The 21,035-nt window shown below is 41.8% G+C and overlaps 1 protein-coding gene across 1 annotated transcript; it reads left to right on the top strand.

Annotated features, from left to right (window-relative positions):
• The first annotated feature begins 1,058 nt into the window (after positions 1-1,058).
• Positions 1,059-20,819, top strand: ubtf (upstream binding transcription factor). The gene is given in 22 exon segments (XM_064987644.1): positions 1,059-1,637; positions 3,520-3,572; positions 3,767-3,939; positions 4,092-4,175; positions 4,358-4,513; positions 4,782-4,846; positions 10,628-10,754; positions 10,892-11,002; positions 11,118-11,254; positions 11,365-11,506; positions 11,610-11,651; positions 16,086-16,184; positions 16,493-16,648; positions 16,863-17,009; positions 17,115-17,225; positions 17,313-17,401; positions 17,507-17,696; positions 17,799-17,846; positions 17,974-18,027; positions 18,142-18,164; positions 18,166-18,247; positions 18,361-20,819. Coding segments are annotated over 21 exon segments (2,193 nt in total). The 5' UTR covers positions 1,059-1,637; positions 3,520-3,535; the 3' UTR covers positions 18,481-20,819.
• The last annotated feature ends 216 nt before the right edge of the window (positions 20,820-21,035 follow it).

Here is a 21,035-nt window from a genome sequence, read left to right as displayed (position 1 = left end):
GATGGCTGGATTACGCCCCCAAACTGACAAGGTGGAGTTGGAAGAAATTACATGAGTAAGAAAATGAAACCGTCAAATAGGCTACTCGACTTTGCAAATAGGAGCACCACTAAAAGTATAGGCCTATCCATGGAATACAATTCCAGTATCGTTTTCGCAATCTGTCAACAGAGTTAGCGCTGGCATGAATACATGTTTATGACACTTTTTTTCTCTCAAAATGTTCAATAGGCCTTAACACTGCAGATTGTTATTAAAATGTTAGTTATTATGCTATAATTTGTGAAATTACTTTGATGTAACAACAGCTGACTAAAGTTCCACTTAGATATAGGCAGCTGTCTGGGACAAATAACTTTTACTAAAGTATCGGTGGTCTAAAAGATTTGCACTCGCTCATTGTCCTCGGCTGGCAATGGCGGGTCGAGAGCTAAATGTGGAAAAATAGTATGGCTGTGGGTGATGCGTTCGGCAGCCGGGGAGAGATCGAAAATGCGGATGTCTTTGCTAAGAGAAATGGTCGGATCGAGAGAGCTACGAGTTGAGTGGAAGGAGAAAGCAAGTGAGATGGAGGCGGGGGGAAGTTCCCATCTCTGCGGGGACTGGAGCGCCTGTGCCCTGGACCGGCGGCGCAGTGCTGGCTAACATTCAACCCAACCCTTGTTCCACAACGAGCTCGACTCACGCTGAGACAGGTAAGGCTCACAGCCACATCCGTCAATTCGACTGCTCAAAAGCTATATAAAACAAAATTATTTCCACAAACAATTTACGCTCAATATGGTTTATTTTCTCCCTTTAGTAATTTTAAAAGAACACCTCATCTTGAATGCCTTGTGTTAGCAAAACTCTGACTGCTGTAGGGTAGACCATTCCGAGGTCGCCATACCCGAATTTCCTCTCCTTTACCGCGGGTAAGAAATGTGAATTATAGGGTCTAAATAATATGGTATAAATTGATGATTTGCATTGATTATGGACCACCGTCAATTTGGAATTTAATTCACCAATGTATCTTATTTTCTGCTAAGAATTGACTATTTCCGCGCCGAGACCTCCATGCGGTTGTTGACAGAACCAGCCGCCTCTCTGGTTAGCCATCATGGATCTCAGTTTAATATCTCACCGTGTGGACTCGCCCTCTATCTCGCTTGACAACCATCATTGCCAACCTGCGAAAACCAGTCTTTGGTACTGTTATAATTGCCTATGATCCTGGTGCGGGGCAGGTTAGTTTCACACCCAGGCTTACTTTAAACCCCATTTCTTGCTAAGCATGTAGTGCGCCATCTGAGCTTGTCACGGTCGGTATCCTAACTGACTCGCGCTTTGCCTGTAGCATGGCGGCTCTGGGATCAACCTCGCGCCAGTGAACCATTTGCAATCTCGGATGTACAAATATTTCATTGTGTGGTGTCAATTTGATACAAAGTAACCGCGGATTGAAACCTTGTGAATGATGATAGATTGTAGTTATGTATCCTTATTTCAATTCTGAAGATTAGCGAAGATTGTTACCATTTATTTCCTTTTTTCTTCATTCGTGTGCCATCCTCGCCACACGGCTACAAAACCTGGTTTACCCTGTGTTCAACAACAGCTGAACGAAAATTCAGGGTGGATAGAACCGTTTCACGGTGAGTTTGTTCATTTAAATCGTTGTTTTTCAAGAAACACAACAGTGAATTTGTCTGTCTGAGATGAATGATTTTCTAAACATGATTCTCTTTCATGGAGACGAGGTCAGTGCTCGGGTCGCAGTCGTTTGGAACTGGATTTTGTCCTATGGGTTTATGCAAAACTAGTAACGTTAGGCCGATACGTAATATTTTGGACGACCAATTACAAATACATGTATCTAGTTAATGGTACCTGCAATATTGATGTAAATGTATATACAAAATAAAAACGTAAATCATTATCCATTGTGAATCCCCTGAAGTTAGCCAAGCTTTAGCTAGCTAGCATAAAAGTTGACTGGTCTGATGGTGGTTTTCATATTTTGAATTTACAGTAGCTAACTACTACACATATTTAAACCTTAAATGTATAGTTTATTGTCATGTTATTATTTTCACAGGTGGCCACCGTGTTGGCTAACATATTGTTGTAAATGAATGTAAATCTGATGGTTGTTAACATAATATATAGCTAGCGAGTTAGCAGCTAGCTAACCATTGCATTGAACCAGCGTTGCAGCTCGCTAGCGCGGTCGTTGGCTCGGTTGGAGTTTGTGGACCCCCCAAACCATCTTCATATACCAGGATATTACTTTTACATTTCCCATAAACTGCGTTGATTTATTGGGACACTAGCTGACTATGTCCAACCACTGTTTTAAGCGCATCATTAGACCAGCGATAATTGGATCCCCCTTTCGTGCGTACTATATCACCAAGAACGGGTAAACAACAGGCGGGGTGCTGACTGCAGAGTCGACATCACATATCCGAAATCGGTTACGCCTCGCGCAAGAATGTCCTGCTTTTTCGAATCTTTTTCGGTTTGATTATGGTTGCCCGCTTCGATACTAAAACGATTAAAGCATAGAAACGGGTCTCTGAGGACTATGCCCAACAATTTGATTTATTATAAAGCGTAATATGTATCCCTCTTTGGCCCCTCACAAGAGTCGGCCGATAGAGATTTAAGGCGGAGGCAGGTTTCAATTCCAGCTCAATGTTGGTAGTGTGGCTTTGTCGAGTGGTTCATTTGGTAGTAATGTTCCCTGGCCACCATTCCCCTTCGTTGGAGACCGAAAGCAGATCTCCCGTCCATAGTCAGCTGGTTGCCTACAGCTGCCCCTAAACGTTCGCTTCCTCCTTCTGTGGAACCTCCCCACCACCACTCCGGGAAAATCCTCCATTACCGACGAACAGAAGACATGGTCGACAGAAAGCAAAATAAGTTGCTACTTTAATGTAGAATAAGCTAGCCTATTTTCCAAATCGACATAAAGAACATTACCAGTCGTAGCCTTCTGCGGAGTTATTTGAGATGTGAAACCGTCACAAGCTATAGTCTGTCTCACCGTGTAGCGTAAACGTTTAGGGGCGGTGTAATAAACATTAATAACATCATGTCGAGGTCGATTTTAATTTCTATGATTTTAAGAGGCTGGAATTTCTTACCTAATAGCTTGTTTGGAATGATTAAAAGCAGTCGAATAATCTCTGTCCAATAAATCTTGTTTTCAGTATCACATTTTACACACTTATTTTAATATGCAAGTCGATATACTAGTAGAATGATATACATTTTTAACCTCTAGCCTATGCTATGTGTTTAATCTCCAAGCATTATTTTCCCCACATAATTCCTTATATCACAAGGCATAGCATTGGCCAAAGTAGTTTTCTGTTACTTTCTCACATTTGTATGCATAGGTAACTTGGCTATTATGTATACTGTGTAGATATTTTTTTTGCTGTCACAGTAGCGAGAGTAAATTGTATATTATTCACAGCCATTAAAAGAAAGGGATAGTGTTTTATTAGGATCTGTTTTGTTTATGTGCAGGTTAAAGAAAGTACAGATGAATGGAGAAATGGACGCGTCCACTAAAGACCAAGGTGAGATCATAGTCAGTCAACGTGAGATCATAGTAGTCAATCAAGGTGAGATATAGTCACAACATGGAGCTTCTTCCTTCCATCCCCTTCAGATTATTGTGCAAAATGGAGATATTCATGATTTTTTTTCACTTCAGCCAGGATAATGGTTGCATGACAGGCAAGCTGATGTGTGTGTCCTTGTGTGGCTATAGTGTGGACGCAGGACGACCTTCTGAATCTGCTAGAAGCCATGAAAGTCAATCTTCCCCAGAAGGACCTGGCCAAGTACAAGACGTCAGAGTCCCATCTGGACTGGGAGAAGGTGGCCTTCAACTCATTCACAGGAGAGATGTGCAAACAGAAGTGGAACGAGGTCTCCAAAGTGGTACGCCATGTCTCTTTAATGTTATACTGTGGACTGGGTTATTTATATTTGTGAATAAAAGTGGATTTCCAACTCTTGTCAGTTCAATATATACATACTGCATCTTGCCTCTGCAATGTGTTTTATGTTGTTGTTCTGTGTCTTTGGTTCAGATCCGTAAATTTCGCACATTAACAGAGCTGATTTTTGATGCCCAAGACTTCATCAAGAACCCTTATAAGGGCAAGAAGCTGAAGGTGAATTGCATATCCTCTTTTTATGATAGACACTATCAGTTGATACTTTCACAGGTGACACATTATTTTCTTAGCAAATTCAGTCATTTGATGACTGATTTGACTGTCTTTTTGTGTGTAATTTTACTCATATTTGGTATTGTTCTATCAAACGTTCTTTTGTTTTATTTTTCACTGAACAGAAGCATCCAGATTTCCCTAAAAAGCCCCTGACGCCATATTTCCGCTTCTTCATTGAGAAGAGGGCCAAGTATGCCAAGCTGCACCCTGAGATGAGCAACCTTGACCTCACCAAGATCCTCTCCATGAAGTACAGAGGGCTGCCCGACAAAAAGAAGGTCAGAAGCAGGGAGAGAGTGGGAAGGAAAGGAAGAGATGCAATTAAAGGGAGGGATCAAATCGAATTTTATTTGTCACATACACATGGTTAGCAGATGTTAATGCGAGTGTAGCGAAATGCTTGTGCTTCTAGTTCCGACAATGCAGTCAGAGTGACTTTGGGATGGGGGGTAAATATGTTCTCCCTGGTAGATACAATTTATTTGAACTGAGTAATTTGCTGACGTTGCTCATGGTCGACTGACTTGTTTTTTTTTTTGACAACAGAAAAAATATCTAGAAGACTTCCAGAAAGACAAAGAAACGTTTGGGCACAGCATGTCAAAGTTCAGGTAAGGTTCAAATTTAGGTTATCTGCAACTGGAGTAAATCTATATTTGAAGGGGGGATTTCTCCATTGTGTTGAATGTGTTTTAATTTGCTTGATGAGTATTTTTATTTAACCTTTATTTAACTAGGCAAGTCAGTCAAGAACAAATTCTTATTTACAACGACGGCCTACCAAAAGGCAAAAGCCTCCTGCTGGGATTAAAAATAAAGTATAAATATAGGACAAAACACACATTACGAAAAGAGACAAAACAACACGACATAAAGAGAGACCTAAGACCACAACATAGCAAGGCAGAAACACATGACAACACAGCATGTTAGCAACACAACATAATAACAACATGGTACAAACATTATTGGGCACAGACAACAGCACAAAGGGCATGAAGGTAGAGACAATAATATATCACACAAAGCAGCCACAACTGTCAGTAAGAGTGTCCATGATTGAGTCTTTGAATGAAGAGATTGAGAATAAACTGTCCAGTTTAAGTGTTTGTTGCAGCTCGTTCCAGTCGCTAGTTGCAGCTAACTGAGAAGAGAAGCAACCCAAGGATGTGTGTGCTTTGGGGACCTTCAACAGAATGTGACTGGCAGAATGGGTGTTGTATGTGGAGGATGAGGGCTGCAGTAGACATCTCAGATAGGGGGTGTGAGGCCTAAGAGGGTTTAATAAATAAGCATCAACCAGTGGGTCTTGCAATGGGTATACAGAGATGACCAGTTTACAGAGGAGTATAGAGTGCAGTGATGTGTTCTACTGATTACCCCAATCCACAAAAGTAGAGACAAATTTCACCCTAATTACTGCCGTGGGATATGCGTCAACAGAAACCTTGGGAAAATTCTCTGCGTTATCATTAACAGCAGACTCATACATTTCCTCAGTGAAAAAGATGTACTGAGCAATGTCAAATTGGCTTCTTACAATATTATTGTACGACAGATCACGTATTCACCCTGCACACCCTAATTGACAAACAAACCAAAACAAAGGCAAAGTCTTCTCATGCTTTGTTGATTTCAAAAAAGCCTTCAACTCAATTTGGCATGAGGGTCTGCTATACAAATTGATGGAAAGTGGTGTTGGGGGTAGCCTAGTGGTTAGAGCGCCGGGCCAGTAACCGAAAGGTTGCTAGATCGAATCCCCGAGCTGGCAAGGTAAAAATCTGTTGTTCTGCCCCTGAACAAGGCAGTTAACCCACTGTTCCGAGGCCGTCATTGTAAATAAGAATTTGTTCACAACTTACTTGCCTAGTAAGTAGCAAATCTGATGGCCGAATGATAAAAAACATATCCGCTCAAGAGCACCCTGACCTGCTGATCTATAAATTATGTCTCTGTAATCTAGATGGTCATCTGAATCAGGGTTATCATTGAATCACAGCCTACTTCGCCAAACGGGTGATTTAACCGGTCTGGGAACGGGGTTCCGCTAGTTCCGCTAGCGGAACCACTCGCCAACAGCCAGTGAAATTGCAGGGCGCCAAATTCAAACAGAAATCTCATAAATCAACATTTTCAAATATACAAATATTAGGCACCATTTTAAAGATACAATTCTTGTTAATTTCAAAAAGGCTTTACAGCAAAAACTCCACAAACGATTGTTAGGCCACCACCAAGTCACAGAAAAACACAGCCATTTTTCTAGCCAAAGAGAGGAGTCACAAAAAGCAGAAATACAGATAACATTAATCACTAACCTTTGATGGTCTTCATCAGATGACATTCATAGGACTTCATGTTACACAATACACGTATGTGTTGTTTGATAAAGTGCATATTTATATCCAAAAATCCATTTTACATTGGCGTGTTATGTTCAGTAGCTTCAAAACATGCAGTGATTTTGCATTCACAGAAATACTCATCATAAACATTGATAATAGATATAACTATTATACATGGAACTTTAGATAAACTTCTCCTTAATGTAAACACTGTGTCAGATTTCAAAAACCTTAACAGAAAAAGCATACCATGCAATAATCTGAGTACGGCGCTCAGAGCCCAAACCAGCCAAAGAATTATCCGCCATGTTGTGTAGTCAACATTGGTCAGAAATAGCATTATAAATATTCATTTACCTTTGATCTTCATCATAATGCACTCCCAGGAATACCAGTTACACAAATGTTTGATTTGTTCAATAAAGTTAATCATTTATGTCCATATACCTCCTTTTGTTAGGGCGTTTAGGGCGTTTGGTAAACAAATCCAAAAGCGCGTGCAAGTCCAGCAGAAAGGTCAGACGAAAAGTCCAAAACTGTTATGTTACTGGTCATAGAAACATATCAAACGAAGTATATAATCAATCTTTAGGATGTTTTTAACAAAGTCCCAACCGGAGAATTCCTTTGTCTGTAGAAAAGCAATGGAACGCGAGGTAACTTTCACATGACCGCGCTTCACGAGCTCGTGGCTGCTGGCAGATTCTTGACTCATTCCCTTCTCATTCAGCCCCCCTTCACAGTAGAGGCCTGAAACAATGTTCTGAAGACTGTTGACATCTAGTGGAAGCCTTAGGAAGTTCAAGATGACCAACATCCCTCTATCTTCAATAGGGGCTGAGTTGAAAAACTACAAACCTCAGATATCCCGCTTCCTGGTTTTCGCCTGCCATACGGGTTCTGTTATACTCACAGACATCATTCAAACAGTTTTAGAAACCTCAGAGTGTTTTCTATCCAATACTATTAATAATATGCATATATTAGCATCTGGGACTGAGTAGCAGGCAGTTTACTCTGGACATGCTTTTCATCCAAAAGTGAAAATGTTGCCCCCCCTTCCCAATGAAGTTAACAAGCTCATTCGCGAAAGAAGCACTGTCGTTGCACCAATGTGTACCTAACCATAAACATCTATGCCTTTCTTAAAATCAATACACAAGTATATATATTTTAAACTTGAATATTTAGTTAATATTGCCTGCTAACATGAATTTATTTTAACTAGGGAAATTGTGTCACTTCTCTTGCGTTCTGTTCAAGCAGAGTCAGGGTATATGCAACAGTTTGGGCCACCTGGCTCGTTGCGAACTGTGTGAAGACCATTTCTTCCTAACAAAGATCGTAATTAATTTGCCAGAATTGTACATAATTATGACAACATTGAAGGTTGTGCAATGTTACAGCAATATTTAGACTTAGGGATGCCATCCGTTAGATAAAATACGGAACAGTTCTGTATTTCACTGAAAAAAATAAACATTTTGTTTTCGAAATGATAGTTTACAGATTTTACCATATTAATGACCTATGGCTTGTATTTCTGTGTGTTATTATATTATAATTAAGTTTATGATTTGATAGAGCAGTCTGACTGAGTGGTGGTAGGAAGCAGCAGGCTTGTGAGCATTCATTCAAACTGCACTTTCCTGCATTAGCTCTTCACTGTGCTTCAAGCATTGCGCTGTTTATGACTTCAAGTCTATCAACTCCCGAGATTAGGCTGGCAATACTAAAGTGCCTATAAGAACATCCAATAGTCAAAGGTATATGAAATACAAATGGTATAGAAGGATATAGTCCTATAATTCCTATAATAACTACAACCTAAAACTTCTTACCTGGGAATATTGAAGAAGACATGTCAGTAACAACCACATCATCAACATTAAGGGACATGGGCAGCTGTGAGGAGGAGGGTTTATTCTCCATGTCCAGAGCTTCTTGGGGTTAGACCCATAGAGAGAACTGCTCCTTAAAGTAACTAACTTTGGCCTTCCGGATAGCCTGAGTGCACTTATTTTTCATTTGTCTGAACAAGAGCCTGTCAGCCTGAGTATGCGTGCCGAGCCTTTCGCCTAATGCAATTCTTGAGGTGGATTAACTGCAAGATCACGGTTGGACCAGGGGCTGAACCTGTTTTTAATTCTCATTTTCTTTGTGTGCATGTTTGTTAACAATACCACTGAAAATATCAAAAAAAGACAGGGGATCAAGCTGATTATATACCATTTTAGAGGCCAGTTCATAAAGGAAGACTTTTTAGCAAGCGTCTATGACACATCAGGACAGGTCGTTTCACTGACCAGCCATTACGAACACAGGCTGTAAAACATTGTTCATTAAGGTCATTACAGAAAACACCAGCCTTATACCTATCAGGATTATTTGTGAGGATAACATTGAGGAGAGTAGCCTTTTCTGGGTGTTTGGAGTCATACCTTGTGGGATTGGTAATAATCTGAGAAAGATTTAGGGAGTCCCATTGCTTTAGGACGGTCAGTTGGTTTAAGCATGTCTTAGGGCAGTTAGGGTACAGGCCGGTGCTGATGGGAGGACGATAGCACCCAGCAACAGTCAACAAAAAGCAGCAAATCAAATTGTTCGGAGACAGACTTGGTAGAGTCAACCAAGCACTGAAGGTGATCCTTGGTAAAGATTGCCACTCCCCCACCTTTGGAAGATCTGTATTGCCAAAAAAGGTTATAAGCAGAAAGGTTAACATCAGTATTCAAAACACTCTTCACGTCTCAGTAATGACCAACACATCTGGAGCTGTGAACCCACACTTTCAATTGATCAATTTTAGGTAGTAATCTTCTAGTGTTAACGTGCTGAAAACCCAGGCTTTTGCGAGAGCAGAATCAGTGAAGCAGAGCACAAGTCAGAATTGGGGCTAGCAACAGTAGATGGGCCAGGGTGTACATGCAGATTTCCAGATGTCATCAACAGTAATACAATCAAGGCACGGCAGAGGACAGGGACAGCTCTGCAGTGCTGATTTATGGCATCTGAATGTGCATCAGATGGCAACAAGATCCTATTGTACAGCAATTTCATCAGGTAACATGAATGCGAAGCTGGCGAGAGGTGGTCAGAATAGGATGGAAGGTCAAAAGTCAGTGTAACTAATAGTCAGAGTCCCGAGAACAAACAGTCTGTCCCACGGTTTGGTGAAGAAAGTTTGTAGTCAACAAAGCATGTAGGAGTCATGAGGCAAATATAAAAATGCACAAGAAAAAAAATAAGCCATTGTAAATTCAGAGTCACTCGCCTCAACAGTGCGTGTGTGCTGAAGGCGAGCGAAATCTCAGGAGAGAGGGGAGTGTGGTGGGGGTACCTGTACCAGACAGGGGGAGACAGGCCAGGGCAGATGGTGAACAGATCGCCAGGTGGAATTTAACCCGCATTGCAGCAGGCAACGGGGGTAGGTGTCACACCCACATGGGAGAAGCTTCTATTTCTGGAGGCAGATTTCTTGTAGAAAATGCCAGTGAATGGTCTTTGAACAGCAGGAGGGGGCTTCAAAGGGCGCTTCAAAGATTCCTGCCACTTGTTGGGCCCAACGGCCTCGACACCCTTTACTTTACACCTCAGTGCTAATTAAAGTTGTATTTGGTCTGTCCTTGCAAGCCTGGCAGCCTTAACTCAGCATTCAGTCCCCATAAAGTAAAATATCATTGTTTTCTTTTTTTACCTTCTTGGCTTTCAAAATATCATCAGACCAAACGCTACTCACTTAGTTCCAGGTTGGACGGTATCCTCAGGTCTCTACTGTTTGTTTGCTAGAGCACCCTCCATATAGCTTGGAAAAAGGAAACCTTGGTAGCAGTAATCTCTCCGGTTAATTTTGGTCAAAATTAGGTTTTTAGGTTCGAAGACCATGCTGTGGAGGGTAGCATCCTGCATTTGTCCCTGCCGAAAAATCTAAGTTTATCTAACTCCAAGTCTATTCTTTTGTAAAAAAAACATGTTGAAACATGTGAGAGCTCACATGTAGCTGTCTCTCTCTCTCACAGTAGTCATTGGGTTTCTGTGTGACTATAGGGAGGACCATCCCGACCTGGTGGAGAGCATGGCAAAGAAAGGTTCTAATGTGCCAGAGAAACCCAGGACGCCTCAGCAGCTATGGTACAGTCACGAGAAGAAGGCCTTCCTCAAAACACACGCAGACGTGAGTTATGCTTTTCAGGACCGTTTGTTAGCACCTACAAAAACACAATGTTCACACTCAATGCTAACGTGCTAAAGTTGAACTATGTCCATCTGAAGCAACATATATGTTCTAGAGTCTATAATATCTGTTACTAGGCGACCACCAAAGACATTAAAGACAGTCTTGGGAAGCAGTGGACACAGCTGTCAGACAAAAAGAGACTCAAGTGGATTGCCAAGTCCCTGGAGATGCACAAAGCATATGAGGTGAGAGCATCCTCAAATATGAGGCACAAGACTCTGAAGATGGCCAAGTTACTGCCTGATGGCTATTTCCAAGAGGGTTAGATTTTTAACCCGTGACCCTGTTTGTTTTCCACAGGAGGTGATGAAGGGCTTTATTGAGACTCACCCAGAGCTCAACATGAGCAACGAGGACATCGTCAAGTCCACCCTCACCAAGGCTGAGAGACATCTGAAGGACAAATCTGATGGCAGGCCAGACAAACCACCCCGTGAGTACTAATCCACACCAGCACACTTTTAATCTTACCACTGGGTGATCATATTGTTAACTAGACATGGTGACAAGTGTTGTGACCGTGTTGTGTGTTCTGTGTGTTTTATAGGAATGGTTACTCCATGTTCTGTGCTGAGTTGATGTCCAGTATGAAGGACGTGCCCAGTACAGAGCGCATGGTCATGTGCAGCCAGCAGTGGAAGCTGCTGAAACAGAACGAGAAGGACGCCTACCAGAAACGCTGCGAGCAGGTCTGTACTTCACTAGCAGGTGAACTGTTCACTCCAATGTTGACTTTTTGGACATACTGTCAGAACTCCTAAGTTTTCAACTTTTCACAATTCTCTTTTTCAGAGAAAGAAAGAATACGAAGTCGAGATGAACCGGTTTCTTTGTGTAAGTTTGTTTTTCTACATGTATGTGTGTGTCTGTATACAGTTGAAGTTGGAAGTTTACATACACTGACACAGAACCCAAACCGGCTGCACGTGTGTGCCATCGTGCATACATTTATTTTGTCCTCCCACACCAAACGTGATCACGAAACGCAGGTTAAAATATCAAAACACTCTGAACCAATTACATTAATTTTAGGACAAGTTGAAAAGCATTAAACATGTATGGCAATTTAGCTAGCTTGCACTTGCTAGCTATTTTGTCCCATTTAGCTAGCTTGCTGTTGCTAGCTAATTTGTCCATGGATATAAACATTGAGTTGTTATTTTACCAGAAATGCACAAGGTCCTCTACTCTGGCAATTAATCCACACATAAAACGGTCAACTGAATCGTTTCTAGTCATCTCTCCTCCTTCCAGGCTTTTTCATCTTTGAACTTATATGGTGATTGGCATCTAAACTTTCGTAGTATTACCACGACGACCGGCAACACAGTTCGTCTTTCAATCACCCACGTGGGTATAACCAATGAGAAGGCACGTGGGTACCTGCTTCTATAAGCCAGCAGCATTCCACCCTGCATCCCACTGCTGGCTTGCTTCTGAAGCTAAGTAGGTTTGGTCTTGGTTGGTCCCTGGTCCCTGGAGACCAGATGCTGCTGGAAGTGGTGTTGGAGGGCCAGTAGGAGGCACTCTTTCCTCTGGTCTAAAAAATATTCTAATGCCCCTGGACAGTGATTGGGGACACTGCTCTGTGTAGGGTGCCGTATTTCGGATGGGATGTTAAACGGGTGTCCTGACTCTCTGAGGTCATTAAAGATCCCATGGCACTTATCGTAGGGGTGTTAACCCTGGTGTCCTGGCTAAATTTCCAAGCTGTCCCTCATACCATCATGGTCACCTAATCATCCCCAGCTTACAATTGGCTCATTTATCCCTCTCCTCTCCCTGTAACTATTACCCAGGTCGTTGCTGTAAATGAGAATGTGTTCTCAGTCAACTTACCTGGTAAAATAATAATAAAAAATTAAAAGAGGAGATGGGAGACCTTGCAGTGCAATCTGCGTCAGAAATAGAAAGGACTTCTATTTTAGCCCTTGGCAACTTGAGACTCGTGAGCACGGGTGCAAAAATTGAATAACATAGATTTCTACATTTATTTTGCAAATAATTGCGGTGTAGTCAGGGTTTTAGGAGTCATTAAAACTTGTTTTTCAACCACTCCACAAATTTCTTTTTAACAAACTATAGTTTTGGCAAGTCGGGTAGATCTATTTTGTGCATGACACAAGTAATTTTTCCAACAATTGTTTACAGACAAATTATTTCACTTATAAATTCACTATCACAATTCCAGTGGTTCAGAAATGTTCATATACTAAGTTGACTGTGCCTTTTGAACAGCATGGAAAATTCCAGAAAATGATGTCATGGCTTTAGAAGCTTCTGATAGGCTTATTGACATTTGATGCAATTGGAAGGTGTACCTGTGGCTGTATGTCAAGGCTTACCTTCAAACTCAGTGCTTCTTTGCTTGACACCATGGGAATATCAAAGAAATCAGCAAAGACTTCAGAAAAAATGTGTAGACCACCACAAGTCTGGTTCATCCTTGGGAGCAATTTCCAAATACCTGAAGGTACCACATTCATCTGTACAAACAATAGTATGCAAGTACAGTGCCTGCAGCGAAAGTAAGGCCCCCTTGAACTTTGCAAGCCTTTTGCCACATTTCAGGCTTCAAACATAAAGATATAAAACTGTATTGTTTGTGAAGAATCAACAACAAGTGGGACACAATCATGAAGTGATGAGACGACATTTATTGGATATTTCAAACTATTTTAACAAATCAAAAACTGAAAAATTGGGCCCAAAATTATTCAGCCCCTTTACTTTCAGTGCAGCAAACTCTCTCCAGAAGTTCAGTGAGGATCTCTGAATGATCCAATGTTGACCTAAATGACTAATGATGATAAATACAATCCACCTGTGTGTAATCAAGTCTCCATAAATGCACCTCCTGATAGTCTCAGAGGTCCGTTAAAAGCGCAGAGAGCATCATGAAGAACAAGGAACACACCAGGCAGGTCCAGATACTGTTGTGAAGTTTAAAGCATTTGGATACAAAAAGATTTCCCAAGCTTTAAACATCCCAAGAGCACTGTGCAAGCGATAATATTGAAATGGAAGGAGTATCAGACCACTGCAAATCTACCAAGACCTTGCCGTCCCTCTAAACTTTCAGCTCATACTGGAGAAGACTGATCAGAGATGCAGCCAAGAGGCCCATGATCACTCTGGATGAACTGCAGAGATCTACAGCTGAGGTGGGAGACTCTGTCCATAGGACAACAATCAGTCGTTATTGCACAAATCTGGCCTTTATGGAAGAGTATTGGCAAGAAGAAAGCCATTTCTTAAAGATATCCATAAAAAGTGTCATTTAAAGTTTGCAATGTGCCACCTGGGAGACACATTCCACCAAACATGTGGAAGAAGGTGCTCTGGTCAGATGAAACCAAAATTGAACTTTTTGGCAACAATGCAAAACGTTATGTTTGGCGTAAAATCAAACAGCTCATCACGTGAACACACCATCCCCACTGTCAAACATGGTGGTGGCAGCATCATGGTTTGGGCCTGCTTTTCTTCAGCAGGGACAGGGAAGATGGTTAAAATTGATGGGAAGATGGATGGAGCCAAATACAGGACCATTCTGGAAGAAAACTTGATGGAGTCTGCAAAAGACCTGAGACTGGGATGGAGATTTGTCTTCGAACAAGACAATGATCCAAAACATAAAGCAAAATCTACAATGGAATGGTTCAAAAATAAACATATCCAGGTGTGAGAATGGCCAAGTCAAAGTCCAGACCTGAATCCAATCGAGAATCTGTGGAAAGAACTGAAAACTGCTGTTCACAAATGCTCTCCATCCAATCTGACTGAGCTCGAGCTGTTTTGCAAGGAGGAATGGGAAAACAATTTACTCTCGATGTGCAAAACTGATAGAGACATAGAAGCGACTTACAGCTGTAATCGCAGCAAAAGTCGCTACAAAGTATTAACTTGGGGCTGAATTATTTTGCACGACCAATTTTTCAGTTTTTGATTTGTTGAAAAAAGTTTGAAATATCCAATAAATGTCGTTCCACTTCATGATTGTGTCCCACTTGTTGTTGATTCTTCACAAAAAAATACAGTTTTATATCTTTGTTTGAAGCCTGAAATGTGGCAAAAGGTCGCAAAGTTCAAGGGGTACAAACTTTAGCAAGGCACTGTATAAACACCATGGGACCACGCATCAAACCGCTCAGGAAGGAGACGCATTCTGTCTCCTAGAGATGAACGTACTTTGGTGTGAAAGTGCTAATCAATTCCAGAACAACAGCAAAGGACATTGTGAAGATGCTGGAGGAAACGGTATAAATGTATCTATCCACAATAAAATGAGTCCTATGTCGACATAACCTGAAAGGCCGCACAGCAAGGAAGAAGCCACTGCTCCAAGTCTGCCATAACAAAGCCAGACTACGGTTTGCAACTGCACATGGGGACAACGATCATACTTTTTGGAGAAATGTCCTCTGGTCTGATGAAACAAAAATATAACTGTTTGGCCACAATGACCATCGTTATGTTTGGAAGAAACAGGGGAGGCTTGCAAGCCAAAGAACACCATCCAACCGTGAAGCACGGGGGTGGCAGCATGATGTTTTGGGGTGCTTTGCTGCAAGAGGGACTGGCGCACTTCACAAAATAGATGAAATCATGAGGATGGAAAATTATGTGGCTATATTGAAGCAACATCTCAAGACATCAGTCGGGAAGTGAAAGCTTGGTCGCAAATGGGTCTTCCAAATGAACAATGATACCAAGCATACTTCCAAAGTTGTGGCAAAATGGCTTAAGGACAACAAAGTCAAGGTATTGGAGTGGCCATCACAATGCCCTGACCTCAATCCTATAGACAGTTTGTGTGTAGAACTGAAATGTCGTGTGCGAGCAAGGAGGCCTACAAACCTGACTCCATTACACCAGCTCTGTCAGGAGTCGTGGGCCAAAATTCACCCAACTTATTGTGGGAAGCTTATGGAATACTACCCAAAACGATTGACCCAAGTTAAATAATTTAAAGGCAAAGCTACCAAATACTAATTGAGTGTATGTAAACTTCTGACCCACTGGGAATGTGATGAAAGAAATTAAAGCTGAAATAAATCATTTTCTCTACTATTATTCTGACATTTAAAAATAAAGTGTTGACTGACCTAAAACAGGGAATTTTTACTGGGATTAAATGTCAGGAATTGTGAAAAACTGAGTTTACATACACCTTATCCAAATACATTTAAACATCCAACTTCAACTGTATCTAGTGAATGAGAGCAGAGGCAGTATGTATGTTATTTACTCAGTGTCTGTTTGCAGAGTATATCAGAGGAGGAGCAGCAGCGTGTGCTGGGGGAGCAGAAGATGATTGGCTTTAAGAAGGGCAGCGGGGGCAGCAAAAAGAAGAGCAGAGCAAAGGTAAGTCCCACAATGTGTCAGTATCACTCACCTCATCAGCTCCACATATTTCACAATAACTATCATAAGGAAGTATGAAATGGAGATGACTGTAATTTTATCAATCTCAGACCAAATAGATATTGACTGTAGTGTGCATTATTTCACTGGTATTGTCACAGCCCTACTTTCTGCTTACAAGCATGGCAAGGATGAACATTTTTTATTTTTTTTACTAATTCAATTGGATCAAGGGGTGTGTGCTTCACTTTTCCTGTTGCAATAAAGTTGTATTGAATTGAAAAAAGCTCCCATCGCTTAAATTTCAGCCTAGCCCAGAGAAGCCCAAAAGGCCCATCTCGGCCATGTTCATCTTCTCTGAAGAGAAACGTCCCAAGCTGCAGCAAGAGCGACCAGACCTGTCTGACAGTGAGCTCACCAGGCTGCTGGCACGCATGTGGAACGAGCTCTCAGATAAGAAGAAGGTACACACCCCAGTTTTATACACACTACCATAGTGCAGCTGAGGGAGGGTTCAGCTAAGATGCAGTATATAAATATCTATGGTATAGAATAAAATGCAGTACAATGCATGACCGCATCAATTATATGGCATCGACTTCGCTGAAAGGGGATTTCTGGTTTCAGCCTCTACCTGTGATTGTTAGCTAAATAACTGACGTTGTCTTTCCCTTGTAGGAGAAGTACAAGCGCCTTGAGACTGTCTTGAAGGCAGAGTCTGTGAAGAAGGGACAAGAGGAGCGCAGCCGGTTGCCAGACACCCCCAAGACTGCACAGGACATCTGGCAGCAGAGCGTCATAGGAGACTACCTGGCCAGGTTCAAGGTGGGTGACACAACTACGGCCTTGGATCAGGACTGCCTTTTAAAGCATGTCAACTGCTTCTCCCCTTGTCCTGACTATCTACCTCATTCCTCCTGTGCTTTACAGAACGACCGGCCAAAAGCCCAGAAAGCCATGGAAGCCACTTGGAACACCATGGAGAAGAAGGAGAAGATCATGTGGATCAAGAAGGCAGCTGAGGACCAGAAACGATATGAGGTAAATGGAATCCAATGTGTCTGAAAGGCAGAGGCCCCAGACATTTAAGTGCCCATTGAGACTTACTGGCACTCTTTTTGCTGACAGAGGGAGCTGAGTGAGATGCGCTCTCCTGCAACCATCATTGCCTCAGGGAAGAAGATGAAATTTGACGGTGAACCCAAGAAACCCCCATCGTGAGTGTATTTCTGATGGAGTGCTTCTGTCTGTTTTTGATAAACTTACTTTACTGTGTTGTTCTATAACTATATTGATCTAGGATTTGTAAACGTACCTTTCAGGAATGGCTACCAGAAGTTCTCTCAGGAGATGCTGTCCAACGGAGAGCTGAACCACCTCCCAATGAAGGAACGCATGGGGGAGATCGGGGGCCGCTGGCAGAGGCAGCCCCAGAAGGAGAAGGACCGCTACAAAAAGATCGCTGAGGAGAAACAGAAGCTGTACAAAGTAGAGCTGGAGCGGTGGCTGGCGGTATGCCATCTTTGATTTGTTGCAGACACTAAGTGCATTGAACATCCTAGAAATTGTGTGCCTGTAATGACCTGACAAATTATATTGTCCCTGCTTTCACAGAGCTTGTCCTCACAAGAAAGAAATGTGTACAAGGAGTACAACTCACAAGTAAGTCGTCCGTGCTATTCTATTATGCCTTAGAGTGAGTGTTACCACAAACTCTCCCTGTAGTTGCTGGCAAATTAACATGTAAACAAACTGCGTGTTAATCTTAATCTCCTATTGTCTTCCTCAGAAAAGAAAAACCCCAGTGAAACCAGGAGGCACTGCAGCCAAAGTTAAGGCCAAGGTAACCAAGAAGTCTGTAAGTCCCAGCTCTGTTCAGTTTATCATTACCACTCTACTTTTACTACTCTGCTCTAAGTCAAACATCATTCATCTCTGACAATCAATCTTCCCCCAGGACACAGAGGACGAGGATGATGATGGAGGAAGAGAAGGAGGCTGCCTCATCAGATAACGATTCTTCCAGTGCAGAGGACAGTGAGGAGGATGATGATGATGATGATGTTAGTTTTCAGGCTTGTGTGAAATTCATCATTGCTGTTGGAAATTATAATGGTGCCATTGACTGACATGACTTGAGGCTAATGTTCTTGTTGTGCGACACCTACTTTTGCAGAATGAGGAAGACGATGATGATGATGATGATGAGGAGGCAGAGGATAAAGAGAACAAGTCGGAGGGGAGTAGCAGCAGTGACTCGAGCTCAGTGGAGACATCGGACTCAGATTCAGACTGAAACTGGTCCATGGTGACCCAAGAGAGTCTGAGCAGCGCTGAGCCAAGAAAGAGTTCAGGGAGCGCTGCCACTGTGCTGGCCCTGCTCTCCTCACAACCCACCACCAGAGGGAGCTCCTGCCCCACCATGTCCATTTCTCACTTGCTTTCTCTCTTCTGTGTTTCTTCATTGGTGTTCTGTACAAGGAGGGTGAAGACCCTAACACCACCACATCATGCCCTTCATCTGTTATTCCTCCAACCCTGCCTTGACCTGCTCCCCTGCCCAGCCCACACACGCTGGGTTCAGGTGGGGACATTTGGCTTCCTTTCTATATTCTGTGGCTAATAGGTTTCTATTAGCTTTTTTGGGGTGGCTGTTGATTTTGGCCCCATCCTGTTGTGTCAGTGTCTGTCAGATGCAGGAGGCCACGGTTGTGAAGGGGGGAGCGGGGAGTTGTGAACAGGCCTCCGAGAGCCAAAGAACCTATTTGACTGTGGGATTATTTTGGGGTGGGGGGTGCAGGGGACCAAATAATTGCACTCTTGAGAATGTTTCCTTTAGTCTTTTGTTCTTCAGCTTCTCTCAACTTTCTTCCTGCTCTCAATGTGTATGTTTTAATTATTAGGTTCTTAACGAGGTGGTATCTTCAGGAAAAATTAAGCCATTATGAATGTCTCTTGTTGTTGCTGGAAATTTAGAGGAGATGTATTCATCCACAGTTTTAGTTAGATTTGGATGCATTTAGAAAAATGGCTTTTGCCTGTCTTTGACAGGTGTTCAAGTTCAAAGGTGACTGACAGTCTATTTATTTATGCTACATAGAAATGCATCCAAGCTTTTTTGGGGACAATTTCAAGGGTCTTTGTGGAGCAAGTCCAAGACAATTCTGTTTGACTCATGTTGGTTCTCATGTTGATTTTTCAGTTTAGATGTGTTCATCCACTGGCCCGTTGAACAGAATAAATAATGAATGTTTCTTAGTGTTATCAAAGGAATATATCATTTATCGATTAAGAGTTTTTGCTTGCCACTCTTACAGAGTAGTTATTTTTGCCCGGACTGCAGACAACAAACAGACTATGTTGTACAATTTAATATTGGTTTTGATTTCTTCCTTGAACCACTGTTTTACAATTCTATTTGATCTAAAGCTGATTTAATTAATTTGTTTTAATAATGTCGAGGGCTGTGGTCAGTTCCATTTGAAATCAGGGATAGATTGAAATGGATCCATTTAGTTCTTTTAAATAAAATAAAATTGACCCCAACCCTGATATTCTTTTAGTTGAAGTATCCCAAAAAATCTTTGCACTTCATGTAAGCCTGTCCCATACTTCTTGTGGTCAACTGTTCAGCCCCTTCATGTGTTTGTGTGAGAGTGACTGCATTGGTGTGTGCTGTCTGCATCCTGTGGTTGATTGTGGCTTCAATTATCTACTCTTCTCCATGTGTGTACTTCTCCACTGCCCAAGGATTAAAAAACATTTGCTTGGTGAGAGAATGGGCTAGACTGTGTTCCTAAAAATGTTTCTTACACCAGTCGCATGCTTTTAAATCCTTGAGGGGCAGTGAACGAGTTTGTACTTAGGAGAGAAGGGTACAGAACCCGACTGCAATCTGTGAAGGATGTATGTGCCTGTGTGGTGTAGGAGGCACTTCTCATCCCATTACAACACAAACACCTTGATGAAGATTTTTTTAATGCCCTTTTCTCAAAATGATTAAAGCTGAGTCATGTGTGGTCCTGTTGGTTACCAGCACAAGGACATATATGTTAGACGACCCACTGGACTGGTTATGTCATAAGTTTAACTTGTTCCCAGGGCAGTACAATGGGTTAACAATGGCCCCATTTTTAAATGGGACTGAGTTAGTCCATTTCTAAATCTCATAATTGTTGATTAACACCAGCATGGTGGGCTATATATGATTTGGTGAAGGGAATGTGGGAAATGTTATGGAGGGTGGGATACTGGATTCGGGAAAGGGATTTGTGGGATGGTGTTGCCAATGGGGATACAACATACTGTTTGTATGGTATTTGTAAATATTGCTTTTTTTGTATTGTGTGGAATTACTTTGATTTGTAGTTTTGATTTATTTGGCCAAGTCTTGTCAGTGGCTCCATCTGAGGCGTGAGTCCATTGCTTGCAGGGGAAACGTTTTTGATTGTGTTTGTCCGTTTTAGTTATTATCTCTCCCCATGTTGGTTTCTTTGTATAAATGACTAAATGAGAATGGCTTTACAGATTTGTACTGCTGATCATTTGACACATTTTTGATGTTTTCTATAGCGGAGGGTGTTATGTCCCTGCTATTTAAGCATTTGGCAAATAAACTTGGTCTTTAATAAAGTATACATATTGCATTCATTATTTTTTACAAATGATTGTAGGTGTTATATGATGGATGTTGAAGACAATTGCCTACTGATAATGGACCATCTCAAATAATATGTTAGAAATGCCGACCAAACAATAGTGCCCTAAATAAATGGATCAATTAGAATTTCGTCATACTTACAACTAGCTGTACCCTAATCGGTGATTTGGTTGTTTCATGAGAACTAATCG

Source organism: Oncorhynchus masou, chromosome 15 (genome assembly GCF_036934945.1).
Source record: "Oncorhynchus masou masou isolate Uvic2021 chromosome 15, UVic_Omas_1.1, whole genome shotgun sequence".
Classification (NCBI taxonomy): domain Eukaryota; kingdom Metazoa; phylum Chordata; class Actinopteri; order Salmoniformes; family Salmonidae; genus Oncorhynchus; species Oncorhynchus masou.
The sequence above is the reverse complement of the archived record's forward strand: the minus strand, read 5'-3'. Positions and strand labels throughout refer to the sequence as shown.